The sequence below is a fragment of the Rhinoraja longicauda genome, chromosome 2, assembly GCF_053455715.1.
Source record: "Rhinoraja longicauda isolate Sanriku21f chromosome 2, sRhiLon1.1, whole genome shotgun sequence".
NCBI lineage: Eukaryota > Metazoa > Chordata > Chondrichthyes > Rajiformes > Arhynchobatidae > Rhinoraja > Rhinoraja longicauda.
Genome location: NC_135954.1, coordinates 248031 through 266138, shown reverse-complemented (window position 1 = coordinate 266138; position 18108 = coordinate 248031). Strand labels below are relative to the sequence as shown.

The 18108-nt window shown below is 48.9% G+C and overlaps 2 protein-coding genes across 2 annotated transcripts in view; one reads left to right on the top strand and one right to left on the bottom strand.

Annotated features, from left to right (window-relative positions):
* Positions 1 to 2668: 2668 nt before the first annotated feature.
* On the bottom strand, positions 2669 to 10411 carry kiaa1143 (KIAA1143 ortholog). The gene is made up of 3 exons (XM_078413748.1): positions 10250 to 10411; positions 6902 to 7046; positions 2669 to 3270 (listed from the first exon to the last, which is right to left on the bottom strand). The coding sequence occupies exons 1-3, from the start codon at positions 10355 to 10357 to the stop codon at positions 3062 to 3064; spliced, it is 462 nt and encodes a 153-aa protein (XP_078269874.1). The 5' UTR covers positions 10358 to 10411; the 3' UTR covers positions 2669 to 3061.
* A 497-nt stretch (positions 10412 to 10908) lies between these two features.
* kif15 (kinesin family member 15) overlaps positions 10909 to 18108 on the top strand; it is an 83421-nt gene continuing 76221 nt past the window's right edge. The window contains exons 1-2 of the mRNA XM_078430030.1: positions 10909 to 10970; positions 15553 to 15589. Of these exons, the coding sequence (XP_078286156.1) occupies positions 10946 to 10970; positions 15553 to 15589 (62 nt within the window). The 5' untranslated portion in view covers positions 10909 to 10945. The remainder of the gene's footprint in view (positions 10971 to 15552; positions 15590 to 18108) is intronic.

Below are 18108 nucleotides of genomic sequence, written 5' to 3'. Positions count from 1 at the left end.
AGGACCCAAACAGTCTTTCCAGGTGAGACAGAGGTTCACCTGCACCTCCTCCAAACTCATCTATTGCATCCGCTGCTCTAGATGTCAACTTCTTTACATCGGCGAAATCAACGCAGGCTCGGCGATCGTTTCGCTCAACACCTGCGCTCGGTCCGCATTAACAAAACTGATCTCCCGGTGGCTGAGCACTTCTACTCCCCCTCCCAGTCTGTCCTTTCTGTCATGGGCCTCCTCCAGTGCCATAGTGAGGCCCACCGCAAATTGGAGGAACAGCACCTCGTATTTCCCTTGGGCAGCTTGCAGCCCAGTGGTATGAACATCGACTTCTCCAACTTTAGATAGTTCTTCTGTCCCTCTCTTCCCCTCCCCCTTCCCAGTTCTCCCAGTTTTCCTGTCTCCACCTATATCCTTCCTTTGTCCCGCCCCCCTGACATCAGTCTGAAGAAGGGTCTCGACCCGAAACGTCCTAGATGCTGCCTGACGTGCTGAGTTACTCCAGCATTTTGCGATAGCCAAAACATTATGACCACTGACAGGCGAAGTGAATAATATTGATTATCTTGTTACAATGGCACCTGTCAAGGGGTGGGATATATTAGGCAGCAAGTGAACAGTCAGTTCTTGAAGTTGATGTGTTGAATACAGGAGAAATGGGCAGGAGTAAAGACCTGAGCGACTTTGACAAGGGCCAAATTGTTCTGGCCAGACGACTGGGTCAGAGCATCTCTGAAACAGCAAGGAGGGACAAACCACAAACCGGCGACAGGCAGGGTGTTGGGCGCCCAAGGCTCATCGACGCGCGAGGGCAACGAAGGCTATCCCGTATGGTCTGAACCGACAGAAGGTCGACTGTGGCACAAGTCACAGAAAATGTGAACAGAGCTATCCACTGGTTGGAAGTCTAGGCCCCGAGAATATGGGTTGGAAATTACAGACAGAACTTACAGGAGTGAAGATGAGCTCTCCTGAGACAGAGGTCACACAGTTTCTTCCCAGCTGTTATCAGGCAACTGAACCATCCTACCACAACCAGAGAGCAGTGCTGAACTACTATCTACCTCATTGGAGAGCCTCGGACTATCCTTAATCGGACTTTGCTGGCTTTACCTTACACTGAACGTTATTCCCTTATCCTGTATCTGTACAGTGTGGACGGCTCGATTGTAATCATGTGTTGTGTTTCCACTGACTGGTTAGCACGCAACAAAAGCTTCTCACTGTACCTCGGTACACGTGACAATAAACTGAACCGAACTGAGGTGGAGGAAGTGTGGAACTGTGTACAGTGAATTTTAAATCTAAAATGGATAAAAGATTGGCAATACGGGGCAATAAAGAATAAGAGCCAAGGTGGGTATATCGCCAGGCCGTGGGTGTGTGATGGAGTGAGGAGGTAGATCACTGGCCAAGGTCAGGTTATCATCGGTCCCGCAGACTCACGGCAATGTCACGACACCAGACACGTGTCTACTCCTCCAGTAAGCTTCACTGTGTTATTATTCCCATCACACTAATTTAATGCAGATAATTCCACTTACAGAAGTTGAGCTCAGCAGCTTCAGAAATAAACATAATAACATCATTCAATCCACTCCATCGTTAAGCTGCTAATACAATTAACGCTGGATAACGATTGGCAACATTCCCCATAACTTTTTACATCCACCTTGATCCCTGCCATGATGACTACACTAACGTTATAATAGTGGGAGGTATCACACAAAATGCTGGAGTAACTCAGCGGGTCAGGCAGCATCTAAGAGAGAGGGAATGGGCGACGTTTCAGGTCAAGACCCATCTTCAGACTGATGTGACCACACTTGTCTGAAGAAGGGTCTCGACCCGAAACATCACACATTCCTTCTCTCCAGAGATGCTGCCTGACCCGCTGAGTTATTCCAGCAGTTTGTGATACCTTCGATTTGTACCAGCATCTGCAGTTATTTTCCTTACAATAGTGGGAAGTGTGTGTGTGTGTCGGTCTGAGTGTGTGTGCATTTGTGTGTGTGTGTGTCAGTCTGAGTGTGTGTGTGTGTGTGTGTTTGCATGCGGCGTGAAGGTTCGAGGCCCCCGACCGCTGGAGGACAAAGAAGGGAAAAGTTTGAAGTTGTTTTTACTTCCATCAGTGATGAATGTGGAGGAGTCACTGTGGTGAATGTGGAGGAGTCACTGTGGTGAATGTTCATGTTAAAATGTGTTTTGTGTGTGCTGTTGCTTTTTATTATGACTGTAAGACAAATGAAGTTCCTCGTATGTTGCAAAACACATTTGGCTAATAAAGTATGATTGAGATTGTGAGTGTTTATGTGTGCGTGTGTTTATGTGTATGTTTATGTGTGCGTGTTTATGTGTGTGCGTGTGTTTATGTGTGCGTGTGTTTGTGTGTGTGTTTATGTGTGCGTGTGTTTGTGTGTGCGTGTGTTTATGTGTGCGTGTGTTTATGTGTGCGTGTGTTTATGTGTGCGTGTTTATGTGTGCGTGTGTTTATGTGTGCGTGTGTTTATGTGTGTGTGTGCGTGTGTTTGTGTGCGAGTGTTTATGTGTGTGCGTGTTTATGTGTGTGTGTGTTTATGTGTGTGTGTTTATGTGTGCGAGTGTTTATGTGTGCGTGTTTATGTGTGCGAGTGTTTATGTGTGTGCGTGTTTATGTGTGTGTGTTTATGTGAGCGTGTGTTTATGTGTGCGAGTGTTTATGTGTGCGTGTGTTTATGTGTGCGTGTTTATGTGTGCGAGTGTTTATGTGTGTGTGTTTGTGTGTGCGTGTGTTTATGTGTGTGTGTGTTTATGTGTGTGTGTTTATGTGGGGAACAGTAAACAACTCAGGTACAGTTGTAGTGATGTGACCACGTACACATGTACAGAGCTGATGCATTGTGGTTCTCTGCATGCAGGGCAGTAGAGGTGGTCTCCAGCACTGACAAATGCCCAGAGCATTGGCTGCTCATTGACTGACCAAGCTCAGCTTGTGAGCAAGTCTATTGGTTGAGATGTTCACATGGGTTGACCACAGGTGACCAGAGGGATGTGTTGCAACTCTCCCCCAGTCCCTGGGCCTCCCACTCTACTCATCATCTTCATCATCGTCTCCAAATGAAAGCAGGCTGCTGTTCTTCACTTGCTTGCCTTTGCTTTCTGAGGGTGAGGTGTCGGGTTTGCCGCTCTGCGCTTCCTTCCTCTTCTTGCTGGAGCTGCTAAAGATGCCCGTGACCTTGTCATCTGAAGACCGCTTTGCTGGCTTCCGAAACACAATCTTCCCGCCCACAGGCTGCACTGAAGCACAGAACAATGAACACAACAAACCGGTCAGACCAGGAGGAACAAAAATGTTCACGCGATAAATATTTGTGTGGACATTCTATGCGATGTTAGAATCTTGAACACAATCATAATCTCAGGATAAAGAGCTCAGTCATTTGGGAATAAGCTGAAGGGAACCTCCTCCACTTTGTAGGTGATGAATTACTGGAATCTATCAGAGGCTGTACATGTTTTGACGGGGCAGCACGGTGGCATTACGAGGTTAATTCCCGGAATGGCGGGACTGTCGTACGTTGAAAGACTGGAGCGACTAGGCTTGTATACACTGGAATTTAGAAGGATGAGAGGGGATCTTATCGAAACGTATAAGATTATTAAGGGGTTGGACACGTTGGAGGCAGGAAACAATAGACAATAGGTGCAGGAGTAGGCCATTCAGCCCTTCGAGCCAGCACCGCCATTCAATGCGATCATGGCTGATCACTCTCAATCAGTACCCCGTTCCTGCCTTCTCCCCATACCCCCTCACTCCGCTATCCTTAAGAGCTCTATCCAGCTCTCTCTTGAAAGCATCCTACGAACTGGCCTCCACTGCCTTCTGAGGCAGAGAATTCCACACCTTCACCACTCTCTGACTGAAAAAGTTCTTCCTCATCCCCTTATTCTTAAACTGTGGCCCCTTGTTCTGGACTCCCCCAACATTGGGAACATGTTTCCTGCCTCTAATGTGTCCAATCCCCTAATTATCTTATACGTTTCAATAAGATCCCCCCTCATCCTTCTAAATTCCAGTGTATACAAGCCCAATCGCTCCAGCCTTTCAGCATACGACAGTCCCGCCATTCCGGGAATTAACCTAGTGAACCTACGCTGCACGTCCTCCATAGCAAGAATATCCTTCCTCAAATTTGGAGACCAAAACTGCACACAGTACTCCAGGTGCGGTCCCACCAGGGCCCGGTACAACTGTAGAAGGACCTCTTTGCTCCTATACTCAACTCCTCCTGTTACGAAGGCCAACATTCCATTGGCTTTCTTCACTGCCTGCTGTACCTGCATGCTTCCTTTCATTGACTGATGCACTAGGACACCCAGATCTCGTTGAACTCCCCCTCCTCCTAACTTGACACCATTCAGATAATAATCTGCCTTTCTATTCTTACTTCCAAAGTGAATAACCTCACACTTCTCTACATTAAACTGCATCTGCCATGTATCCGCCCACTCACACAACCTGTCCAAGTCACCCTGCAGCCTTATTGCATCTTCCTCACAATTCACACTACCCCCCAGCTTAGTATCATCTGCAAATTTGCTAATGGTACTTTTAATCCCTTCGTCTAAGTCATTAATGTATATCGTAAATAGCTGGGGTCCCAGCACCGAACCTTGCGGTACCCCACTGGTCACTGCCTGCCATTCCGAAAGGGACCCATTTATCCCCACTCTTTGCTTTCTGTCTGTCAACCAATTTTCTATCCATGTCAGTACCCTACCCCCAATACCATGTGCCCTAATTTTGCCCACTAATCTCCTATGTGGGACCTTGTCGAAGGCTTTCTGAAAGTCGAGGTACACCACATCCACTGACTCTCCCCTGTCAATTTTCCTAGTTACATCCTCAAAAAATTCCAGTAGATGTGTCAAGCATGATTTCCCCTTCGTAAATCCATGCTGACTCGGAATGATCCTGTTACCGCTATCCAAATGCTCAGCAATTTCGTCTTTTATAATTGACTCCAGCATCTTCCCCACCACTGATGTCAGACTAACTGGTCTATAATTACCCGTTTTCTCTCTCCCTCCTTTCTTAAAAAGTGGGATAACATTTGCTATCCTCCAATCCACAGGAACTGATCCTGAATCTATAGAACATTGAAAAATGATCTCCAATGCTTCCACTATTTCTAGAGCCACCTCCTTAAGTACCCTGGGATGCAGACCATCAGGCCCTGGGGATTTATCAGCCTTCAGTCCCATCAGTCTACCCAAAACCATTTCCTGCCTAATGTGGATTTCCTTCAGTTCCTCCATCACCCTAGGTTCTCCGGCCCCTAGAACATTTGGGAGATTGTGTGTATCTTCCTCAGTGAAGACAGATCCAAAGTAACGGTTTAACTCGTCTGCCATTTCTTTGTTCCCCATAATAAATTCTCCTGCTTCTGTCTTCAAGGGACCCACATTTGCCTTGACTATTTTTTTCCTCTTCACGTACCTAAAAAAACTTTTGCTATCCTCCTTTATATTATTGGCTAGTTTACCCTCGTACCTCATCTTTTCTCCCCGTATTGCCTTTTTAGTTAACTTTTGTTGCTCTTTAAAAGAGTCCCAATCCTCTGTCTTCCCACTCTTCTTTGCTATGTTATACTTCCTCTCCTTAATTTTTATGCTGTCCCTGACTTCCCTTGTCAGCCACAGGTGTCTCTTACTCCCCTTAGAGTCTTTCCACCTCTTTGGAATAAATTGATCCTGCAACCTCTGCATTATTCCCAGGAATACCTGCCATTGCTGTTCTACCGTCTTCCCTGCTAGGGCCTCCTTCCAGTCAATTTTGGCCAGCTCCTGCCTCATGCCTCTGTAATCCCCTTTGCTATACTGTAATACCGACACTTCCGATTTTCCCTTCTGCCTTTCCATTCGCAGAGTAAAACTTATCATGTTGTGATCACTGCCTCCTAATGGCTCTTTTACCTCTAGTCCCCTTATCAGATCAGGATCATTACACAACACTAAATCCAGAATTGCCTTCTCCCTGGTAGGCTCCAGTACAAGCTGTTCTAAGAATCCATCTCGAAGGCACTTTACAAACTCTCTTTCCTGGGGTCCATTTCCAACCTGATTTTCCCAGTCTACCTGCATGTTGAAATCTCCCATAACCACCGTAGCATTACATTTTTGACACGCCAATTTTATCTCCTGATTCAACTTGCACCCTATGTCGAGGCTACTGTTTGGGGGCCTATAGATAACTCCCATTAGGGTCTTTTTACCCTTACAATTTCTCATTTCTATCCATACTGATTCAACATCTCCTGATTCTATGTCACCCCTTGCAAGGGAATGAATATCATTCCTTACCATCAGAGCAACCCCACCCCCTCTGCCCACCTGTCTGTCTTTTCTATACGTTTTGTACCCCTGAATATTCAGTTCCCAGCCCTGGTCCTCTTGTAGCCATGTCTCAGTGATCCCTACAACATCATACTTGCCCATGACTAACTGAGCCTCAAGCTCATCCACTTTATTTTTTATACTACGCGCATTTAAGTACAACACTTTAACATGTTCCCAATGTTGGGGGAGTCCAGAACAAGGGGCCACAGTTTAAGAATAAGGGGTCGGCCATTTAGAACTGAGATGAGGAAAACCTTTTTCAGTCAGAGAGTTGTGAATCTGTGGAATTCTCTGCCTCAGAAGGCAGTGGAGGCCAATTCTCTGAATGCATTCAAGAGAGCTAGATAGAGTTCTTAATGATAGCGGAGTCATGGGGTATGGGGAGAAGGCAGGAACGGGGTACCGATTGAGAATGATCAGCCATGATCACATTGAATGGCGGTGCTGGCTCGAAGGGCCGAATGGCCTCCTCCTGCACCCATGGTCTATTGGCACACTCGCGGGCGGGCGAGGCACGATGACCCCCTACATTTCTCGGAGCTCTCTGCCGTCTCTTTGACCGTTGCTGCTTCCTCGGCAGTCAGGTCTCCCTGGCGAAGCACCACCACCTGCGGCTGCTCATCCTCCGCGTCGCTTGGCCCACTGTCACTGTCCACCGGGCCCTGCAGCTGTCTCTGAAACACACACAAAAAAACAAACCCTACCATTATGTGACCCTGACATTTACCACAACATAGCTCACCAACTCTGCACTTTATGCTTAGCTCACTCGTTATAGCAGAATTAGGCCATTCGGCCCATCGTGCCCATTCCGCCATTAAATATGATCATGGCTGATCATCCAAAATGAGTACCCCGTTCCTGCTTTCTCCCCATATCTCTTGATTCCTTTAGCCCTGAGAGCTAAATCTAACTTTCTCTTGAAACCTCCCAGTGAACTGGCCTCCACTGCCTTCTGTGGCAGAGAATTCCAGATTCACAACTCTCTGGGTGAAGAAGTTTTTCCTCATCTCAGTCCTAAATGGTCTCCCCTTATTCTTAAACTGTGACCCCTGGTTCTGGAATCCCCCAACATCAGGAACATTTTTCCTGCCTCTAGCCTGTCCAATCCTCTGAATTTGTTTGTTTCTAGAGGATCCTCTCACATCCTTCTAAATAACAGTGAATAGAAGCCCAGTCGACCCATTCTTTCATCATACGTCAGTCCCGCCACCAGTCCTGGGAATTAACCTGGTGAACCTACGCTGCACTCCCTCAATAGCAATAATGTCCTTCCTCTACTTAGGAGACCAAAATTGCACACAACACTCCAGGTGCGGTCTCAACAGGGCCCTGTACAACTGCAGTAGGACCTCCTTGCTCCTAAACTCAAATCCTCTCGCAATGAAGGCCAACATGCCATTGGATTTCTTCACTGCCTGCTGTATCTGCATGCTTACTTTCAGTGACTGATGTACAAGGACACCCAGGTCTCGTTGCACCTCCCCTTCTACTAATCTGACATTCTGATAATAATCTGCCTTCCTGTTCTTGCCACCAAAGTGGATAACCTCACATTTATCCACATTATACTGCATCTGCTATGCATCCGCCCACTCACACAACCTGTCCAAGTCACCCTGCAACCTCATAGTATCCTCCTCACAGTTCACACTGCCACCCAGCTTTGTGTCATCCGCAAACTTAGAGATGTTACATTTAATTCCCTCGTCTAAATCGTTAATATATATATTGTAAACAACGGGGGTTCCAGCACCAAGCCTTGCGGCACCCCACTAGTCACTGCCTGCCATTCTGAAAAGGACCCGTTAATTCCTACTTTTTGCTTCCTGTCTGCCAACCAATTCTCTATCCATGTCTCTCCCCTATCCCCAATATCATGTGCTCTAACGCTCATCATATGTTAACCCACTCATTCTTGGAATCATTCTTGTAAACCTCTTCTGAACCCTCTCCAGAGCCAGCACATCCTTCCTCAGATATGGGGCCCAAATTTGCTCAAAGTACTCCAAATGTGACATGACCAGTGCCTTATACAGCCTCAGCATTACATCCCTGTTTTTGTATTCCAGTCCTCTTGATATAAATGCTAGCCTTGAATTTGCCTTCCGGACAACTGATTCGACTTGCAGATGAACTTTTTGGGAATCCTGCACCAGCACTTCCAAGTCCCTTTGCACCTCCAATTTCTGGATTCTTTCTCCATTTAGAAAATAGTCTACGCCTTTATTCTTATCACCAAAATGCATGCCCCCACACTTTGCTGCACTATATTCCATCTGCCACTTCTCTGCCCACTCTCCCAACCTGTCCAAGTCCTTCCGCAGAGTCCTTGCTTCCTCCACATATCTTAGCATCATCTGCAATCTTGGCCACAAAACCTTCAATTCCATGGACAGTGCTCTCACTGTGTGCAAACAGTCACAAGTGCAGCTTTAAAACAGTGGCTCCAACAGTGGCACTCATTGATCCAATCTCAATGTACTCTGTGTAGGAAGGAACTGCAGATATAGAGTCATAGAGTGATACAGTGCAGAAACAGGCCCTTGGTCCCAACTTGCCCACACCGACCAACAATGTCCCAGCTACGTTAGTCCCACTTGCCAGCACTTGGTCCATATCCCTCCAAACCTGCCCCATCCATGTACCTGTCTAACTTTTTCTTAAACGATGGGATAGTCCCAGCCTCAACTACCTCCTCTGGCAGCTTGTTCCTTACACCCACCACCCTCTGTGTGAAAAGGTTACTCCTTCGATTCCCATAATAATCTTATATCTTATCGGGTAGATGCACAGTCTCTTGCCCAGAGTAGGGGAATCGAGGACCAGAGGACACAGGTTCAAGGTGAAGGGGAAAAGATCTAATAGGAATCCGAGGAGTAACTTTTCCACACAGTGGGTGGTGGGTGTATGGAACAAACTGCCAGAGGAGGTAGTTGAGGCTGGGACTATCCCATCGTTTAAGAAACAGTTGGACAGGTACATGGATAGGACAGGTTCGGTGGGATATGGACCAAGTGCTGGCAGGTGGGACTAGTGTAGATGGGGCATGTTGGTCAGTGTGGGACTAGTGTAGATGGGGCATGGTGGTCAGTGTGGGACTAGTGTAGATGGGGCATGTTGGTCAGTGTGGGACTAGTGTAGATGGGGCATGGTGGTCAGTGAGGGGCTGTGGACAGCGACAGTTTAGAGGGACACGGGCCACGTGTAGGCTGAAAGGGGGGGAGGAGGGAGGGAGCGCCACGGGGGGGGGTGTGTGAGTGAGGGAGCGCCGCGGGGGGGGGGTGTGAGTGAGGGAGCGCCGCGGGGGGGGGGGGTGTGAGTGAGGGAGCGCCGCGGGGGGGGGGTGTGAGTGAGGGAGCGCCGCGGGGGGGGGGGTGTGAGTGAGGGAGCGCCGCGGGGGGGGGGGGGTGAGTGAGGGAGCGCCGCGGGGGGGGGGGGTGTGAGTGAGGGAGCGCCGCGGGGGGGGGGGGGGGGTGTGAGTGAGGGAGCGCCGCGGGGGGGGGTGTGAATGAGGGAGCGCCGCGGGGGGGGGGGGGGGTGTGAGTGAGGGAGCGCCGCGGGGGGGGGTTGTGAGTGAGGGAGCGCCGCGGGGGGGGGGGGGGGTGTGTGAGTGAGGGAGCGCCGCGGGGGGGGGGGGGTGTGAGTGAGGGAGCGCCGCGGGGGGGGGGGGGGGTGTGAGTGAGGGAGCGCCGCGGGGGGGGGTTGTGAGTGAGGGAGCGCCGCGGGGGGGGGGGGGGGGGTGTGTGAGTGAGGGAGCGCCGCGGGGGGGGGGGGGGGGGGGTGTGAGTGAGGGAGCGCCGCGGGGGGGGGGGGGGGGGGGGGGGGGGGGGTGAGTGAGGGAGCGCCGCGGGTCCGGGCCGGCGCCGGCACCGACCTTGGTGTGGACGCTGGGCCCCGGCTTGTACCCCACCGCCTCCTTGAAGCGCCGCAGGAAGGCGGGCTCCGGCGGCCGCACGAACGACACGGCGCTGCGTTTGCTCATCTCCCCGGCCCAGCCCGGCCCGACCGCCGCCCCCGGCACATGGGAGGGGGGAATGGTAGCGCACCGCCAATGGCAGCCGCCGCCCCCGTCACACGCGAGGGGTGAAAGTGTAGCGCATCGCCAATAGCAGCTGTCGCCCCCGTCACATGGGAGAGGAACTGCAGTGCATCGCCAATGGCAGCCCGGCACATGGGAGGGGGAAAAACTGCAGCGAACCGCCAATGGTAGTTGTCGCCCCTGTCACATGGAACACGAACTGCAAGCTCACAGCCAATGGACGGTAGCCGCCCCCGGAACATGGGAGGCGGGGAGAAATCACTCGCCCACAGCCAATGGCAGCCGCCGCCCCTCTCACATGGGAGGGGGAACTGCAGCGCAGCGCCAATTGCAGGGCGCCCTCGTCACGTGAGAGGGGCGCCAGCCGGAACGGTTACGCGCCTCTTTTTTTCCACCCTCCCCGACACGTGACGTCAAGCGGTCGCTTCAACCGCCGTCCCCCGGCACGTGACCGTGAGCGCCGGCGCCAAAATTTAAACCGATCGTCGCGGCCGCCGAAGCGGCGGTGAAGGTTCGATCCCCGGCCTCGGTATGGAAATGGGCCCCGCGGGGAGAGGTGAGTGTGTGTCTGGCCTGGCCCTCCCCTCCCCTCCCCTCCCCTCCCCTCCCCTCCCCTCCCCTCCCCTCCCCTCCCCTCCCCTCCCCTCCCCTCCCCTCCCCTCCCCTCCCCTCCCCTCCCCGAGCCAGCACCGCCATTCAATGTGATCATGGCTGATCATTCTCAATCAGTACCCCGTTCCTGCCTTCTCCCCATACCCCCTGACTCCGCTATCATTAAGAGCTCTATCTAGCTCTCTCTTGAATGCATTCAGAGAATTGGCCTCCACTGCCTTCTGAGGCAGAGAATTCCACACCTTCACCACTCTCTGACTGAAAAAGTTTTTCCTCATCTCCGTTCTAAATGGCCTACCCCTTATTCTTAAACTGTGGCCCCTTGTTCTGGACTCCCCCAACATTGGGAACATGTTTCCTGCCTCTAACGTGTCCAATCCCTTAATAATCTTATACCTTTAGATAAGTTCTCCTCTCATCCTTCTAAATTCCAGTGTATACAAGCCCAGTCGCTCCAGCCTTTCAACATACGACAGTCCCGCCATTCCGGGAATTAACCTAGTGAACCTACGCTGCACGCCCTCCATAGCAAGAATATCCTTCCTCAAATTTGGAGACCAAAACTGCACACAGTACTCCAGGTGCGGTCTCACTAGGGCCCGGTACAACTGCAGAAGGACCTCTTTGCTCCTATACTCAACTCCTCTTGTTATGAAGGCTAACATTCCATTGGCTTTCTTCACTGCCTGCTGTACCTGCATGCTTCCTTTCAGTGACTGATGCACAAGGACACCCAGATCTCGTTGTACGTCCCCTTTTCCTAACTTGACACCATTCAGATAATACTCTGCCTTCCTATTCTTACCACCAAAGTGGATAACCTCACACTTATCCACATTAAACTGCATCTGCCATGCATCCGCCCACTCACACAACCTGTCCAAGTCACCCTGCAACCTCATAGCATCTTCCTCACAGTTCACACTGCCACCCAGCTTTGTATCATCTGCAAATTTGCTAATGGTACTTTTAATCCCTTCATCCAAGTCATTAATGTATATTGTAAATAGCTGCGGTCCCAGCACCGAGCCTTGTGGTACCCCACTAGTCAATACCAGTGGTACCCCACAGGTCTCTGCGGAGTAAACACCGGTCCCGCCGCCTCTCTCACGGAATGAGGCCCTTCGGCCCCACTGGGTCTGTGCTGCTCAGCGATCCCCCGCACACTAACACCATCCCGCACACACACAGCAGGGGACAGTTTACACCTGCCCAGAAGACAACTAAACTACAAACCCGCATGAATTTGGAGTGCGGGAGGAAACCGGAGCACCCGGAGAAAACCCACACAGTTCATGGGGAGAACGTGCAAACTCCATACAGACAGTGGTCGGGATCGAACCCAGGTCTCTGGAGGATGAGGGGAGATCTTATAGAGGTGTACAAAATCATGAGAGGATCAGATCAGGTAGATGCACAGAGTCTCTTGCCCAAAGTAGGGGAATCGAGGACCAGAGGACATTGGTTCAAGGTGAAGGGGAAAAGATTTAATAGGAACCTGCGGGGTAACTTTTTCACACAGAGGGTGGTGGGTGTATGTGTAGTAAAACTGTATGTGTAGTAAAACCTGTATGTGTAGTAAAACTCACCTCACGCATCTCCATTAAACTTCCCCCTCTCACATTTCCACCCTGGGGAACGAGATTCAGACTGTTTACCCTATCTTTGCCTCTCATACTTTTACATACCTCTGTCGGGTCTCCCCTATTCGGTACCTATTCCGTTTCTCCACAGATGCTGCCTGACCCGCTGAGTTACTCCAGCACTCTGTGAAACGTCACTAATCCATGTTCTCCACAGATGCTGCCTAACCCGCTGAGTTACTCCGGCGTTTTGTGGCTATCTTCTGTTAAAGGGCTGGATGGTTTGGAGTTTGTAAAATGTGTGCAGGATAGTTTTTTGCAGCAATACGTAGAGGTGCCTACCAGAGAAGGGGCAGTGTTGGACCTCCTGTTAGGAAATGAGATGGGTCAGGTGACGGAGGTATGTGTTGAGGAGCACTTTGGGTCTAGTGATCATAATGCCATTAGTTTCAATATCATTATGGAGAAGGTCAAATCTGGACCAAGGGTTGAGATTTTGGATTGGAGAAAGGCTAATTTTGAGGAGATGAGAAAGGATTTAAAAGGAGTGAAATGGAAATTGTTGTTTTATGAAAAGGATATAATAGAGAAATGGAGGATATTTAAAGGTGAAATTTTGAGAGTACAGAGTCTTTATGGTCTCGACCCGAAACGTCACCCATTCCTTCTCTCCCGAGATGCTGCCTGACCTGCTGAGTTACTCCAGCATTTTGTGAATAAGTCTTTATGTCCCTGTTCGGTGGAAAGGAAAGAATAATAATTTGAAAGAGCCGTGGTTTTCCAGGGAAATTGGACACTTGGTTCGGAAAAAGAGGGAGATATACAATAAATATAAGCGGCAGGGAGTAAATGAGGTTCTTGAGGAATATAAAGAATGTAAAAGGAATCTTAAAAAGGAAATTAGAAAAGCGAAAAAAAGATATGAGGCTGCTTTGGCAAGTAATGTAAAAGTAAACCCCAAGGGGTTCTACAGATATGTCAATAGCAAAAGGATAGTGAGGGATAAAATTGGTCCATTAGAGAGTCAGAGTGGACAGCTATGTGCTGAGCCGGAAGAAATGGGGGAGATATTAAACAATTTCTTTTCTTCGGTATTTACCGAGGAGAAGGATATTGAATTATGTGAGGTAAGCGAAACAAGTAGAGTAGTGATGGAAATTAGGAGGATTAAAGAAGAGGAGGTACGGACACTTTTGAAGAATATAAAAGTGGATAAGTCTCCAGGTCCTGATAGGATATTCCCTAGGACATTGAGGGAAGTTAGTGCAGAAATAGCAGGGGCTATGACGGAAATATTTCAAACGTCATTAGAAACAGGGATGGTGCCGGAAGATTGGCGCATTGCGCATGTTGTGCCTTTGTTTAAAAAAGGTTCTAAAAGTAAACCTAGCAATTATAGACCTATTAGTTTGACGTCTGTGGTGGGAAAATTAATGGAAAAGATACTTAGGGACAATATATATAATTATTTGGATAATCAAGGCCTGATTAGAAACAGTCAACATGGATTTGTGCCTGGAAGGTCATGTTTGACTAATCTTCTTGAATTTTTTGAAGAGGTTACCAGGGAAATTGATAAGGGCAAGGCTGTGGATGTTGTCTATATGGACTTCAGTAAGGCATTTGACAAGGTTCCACATGGAAGGTTGATTAAGAAGGTTAAATCGTTGGGTATTAATAGTGAGGTTGCAAGATGGATTCAACAATGGCTGAATGGGAGATACCAGAGGGTAACGGTTGACAATTGTATGTCAGGTTGGAGGCCAGTGTCTAGTGGAGTGCCCCAAGGATCTGTGTTGGGTCCACTGTTGTTTGTCATTTACATTAATGATCTGGATGATGGTGTGGCAAATTGGATTAGTAAATATGCAGATGATACTAAGATAGGTGGAGTAGTTGATAGTGAGGTAGATTTTCAAAGTCTACAGAGAGACTTGGGCCTTTTGGAAGGGTGGGCTGAAAGATGGCAGATGGAGTTTAATGCTGATAAGTGTGAGGTGCTGCATTTTGGTAGGACAAATCAAAATAGGACGTACAGGGTAAATGGTAGGGAATTGAGGAATGCAGTGGAACAGAGGGATCTGGGAATAACTGTGCATTGTTCCCTGAAGGTGGAATCTCATGTGGATAGGGTGGTGAAGAAGGCGTTTGGTATGCTTGCCTTTATAAATCAGAGCATCGAGTATAGAAGTTGGGATGTAATGTTGAAATTGTACAGGGCATTGGTGAGGCCGAATCTGGAGTATGGGGTGCAGTTCTGGTCGCCAAATTATAGGAAGGATGTCGACAAAATGGAGAGGGTACAGAGGAGATTTACTAGAATGTTGCCTGGGTTTCAGCACTTAGGCTGCAGAGAGAGGTTGAACAGGTTGGGTCTTTATTCTTTGGAGCGTAGAAGGTTGAGGGGGGACTTGATAGAGGTTTTTTAAATTATGAGAGGGACGGACAGAGTTGACGTGGGTAGGCTTTTCCCTTTGAGAGTGGGGAAGATTCCAACAAGGGGACATAGCTTCAGAATTGAGGGACAAAGGTTTAGGGGTAACATGAGGGGGAACTTCTTTACTCAGAGGGTTGTGGCTGTATGGAATGGGCTTCCGGTGGAAGTGGTGGAGGCTGGCTCGATTTTATTATTTAAGAGTAAATTGGATAGGTATATGGATAGGAGGGGATTGGAGGGTTATGGTCTGAGTGCAGGTAGATGAGACTAGGTCAGGGAGAATGGTCGGCGTGGACTGGTAGGGCCGGACAGGCCTGTTTCCATGCTGTAGTTGTTATATGTTATATGTTAAACCACCATCTTCAGTTCTTCCCAACACCGTAAAATATAAACATTGCCCTGAAACTCATGGTCATGGCTCCTTGCCTGAACATAAAGCACAGTGTGGCAATGTGTGGGGATTGATGTGTGACCTTCACAAAGTTACAAATGTCTTGTTTCTTCAGGTGATGCAACCGATACACCAGCTAATCAGTCACTGAGGTAAGGAATGGTTTTTAATGTCATATATTTTCACCCACTGTGAGAGACTGTGTGGTGTGCATAGCACTGACTGCAGACTGACTGAGTGACTGCAGACTGATTTTAAATTAAGAGAGCATGCACAGAGGAAACCGGAGCACCCGGAGAAAACCCACGCAGGTCACGGGGAGAACGTACAAACTCCGTGCAGACAGCACCCGTAGTCAGGATGGAACCCGGGTCTCTGGCGCCGTGAGGCAGCAACTCTACCGGTGCTGTTGTTTTCCAGGTGGCCGTGATTGAATGGCAGAGTAGACTTGATGGGCTGAATGGCCTAATTCTGCTCGTATAACTTATGAATATGCAGAAACAAAGATTTGCCGATGCTGGTTTATACACAAAAGGACACTGCTGGAATAGGAAAGAAAACTGCAGATGCTGGTTTAAATCGAAGATAGAGTAACTCAGCGGGTCAGGCAGCATCTGTGGAGAACATGCATAGGTGACGTTTCACAGAGTGCTGGAGTAACTCAGCGGGTCAGGCAGCATCTGTGGAGAACATGGATAGGTGACGTTTCACAGAGTGCTGGAGTAACTCAGCGGGTCAGGCAGCATCTGTGGAGAACATGGATAGGTGACGTTTCTGGTCGAGATCCTTCTAGTATATCTCGTTGAAGTACCCCGTCCTTTCACATCCACCTGTCACGCCTCAACCTTGTCCCGTCCTTCGTTCAAACAGTTCTCTGTGACAGGGACAATATCAGCAGCTTTGGTGTTCTCCAGAGATGCTGTCTGACTTGCCAAGATACTCCAGCACAGTAGGTAGACACAAAATGCTGGAGTAACTCAGCGGGTCAGCCAGCATCTCTGGAGAAAAGGAATGGGTGACGCTTCGGGTCGGGACCCTTTTCCTTCTCTCTACAGATGCTGCCTGACCCACTGAGTTACTCCAGCACTCTGTGAAACGTCACCTATCCATGTTCTCCACAGATGCTGCCTGACCCGCTGAGTTACTCTAGCACTCTGTGAAACGTCACCTATCCATGTTCTCCACAGATGCTGCCTGACCCGCTGAGTTACTCCAGTTCTGTGTCTATCTTCATATTGATAGATGTTGAGAACAAGCTGGGTGATCACTTTGCCGGGTGTGTACGACAGTCAGTGTGGGATGAGGAAATCGATATCATAGAATCAAACAGCACAGAGCCGGGCACCTTCAGCTCACCGTGATCATGATGCCTCTCTGGACCAACCCCCCTCCCCAATCCTTTCCACTCGTCACTTTAGTTTCATGTATCTTGTGTTTTATGACTGTTGGCAGATCAGTTTCCCTCCTGGAATAAATAAAGTTCTATCGTACCATGTTGGACTCTTTCTGACCAACATTGTTTCCTATCCACGGGGTGGTAGATGATGTGTGGAGGCAGGTGATGTATATTGGTGATTGACACTCATGTCTATCTTTGTCTAAAACCAGCATCTGCAGTTCTTTGTTCTACTCGAGTTTAGTTTATTGTCACGTGTACTGAGGTACAGTGAAAAGCTTTTGCTGCATGCTAACCAGTCAATGGAAAGACAATACATGATTATAATTGAGCCATTCACTGTGTACATATACATGATAAGGGAATAACGTTTAGTGCAAGGTACAGCCGGTAAAGTCTGATAAAAGATAGTCCGAAGGTCTCCAATGAGGTAGATAGTAGTTCAGCACTGCTCTCTGGTTGTGGTAGGATGGTCCAGTTGCCTGATAATAGCTGGGAAGAAACTGTCCCTGAATCTGGAGGTGTGCGTTTTCACACTTTGGTATAATGGACCTGTTTCTGTACAGGTGCCTCTGCAGGTATCACTTACTCAATGAGCAGATAATGTCGAGCCCTCTGGCTCCACATTCATTTGATCTCTCCTATTCTTGTGAGCACCAGTACGTTGTTGAAATGCCTTTCAAACCAGTAATTGTAGCTGCCTCTACTACCTCCTCTGGTATCTTGTTGCAGATATTCACCACCCTCTGTGCGGAAAAACCTGCCCCTTGGGACGCCTTTAAATCTCCTTCTGCAAACCAAACCTGTGCCTTCCAGCCCTAGAATCCCCTGCCCTGGGTAACAGACTGACTGTCTACCACATCAATGCTCATATAATCTTCTAACAGTGTACAAGTATGTAACTGGAACCTGTGCCTTCTCGCCCTAGAATCCCCTGCCCTGGGTAACAGACTGACTGTCTACCACATCAATGCTCATATAATCTTCTAACAGTGTACAAGTATGTAACTGGAACCTGTGCCTTCTAGCTGGGCAATGTGCTGTCCCTGGGAAAAGCCTGATTGTTTAGTTCAGCGATACAGCGTGGAAACAGGCGCCGATCAGCGATCCCCGCACATTAACGCTATCCTGTCCCCACTTGGGGCAATCTTTACATTTACATTTACCAAGCCAATTAACCGACAAACCTGCACGTCTTTGGAGTGTGGAAGGAAACCGAAGATCTTAGAGAAACCCCACGGGGAGAACGTACAAACTCCGTACAGACGGCACCCG

Excerpts from the sequence above, each read along its gene's own strand:
- kiaa1143 (XM_078413748.1), bottom strand. The coding sequence starts at position 10,357 with ATGAGCAAACGCAGCGCCGTGTCGTTCGTGCGGCCGCCGGAGCCCGCC. Across the intron at positions 7,047-10,249 it reads GGCCCAGCGTCCACACCAAG|AGACAGCTGCAGGGCCCGGT; the intron begins GTCGGTGCCGGC and ends TGTGTGTTTCAG. Across the intron at positions 3,271-6,901 it reads GGCAGAGAGCTCCGAGAAAT|TGCAGCCTGTGGGCGGGAAG; the intron begins GTAGGGGGTCAT and ends TCTGTGCTTCAG.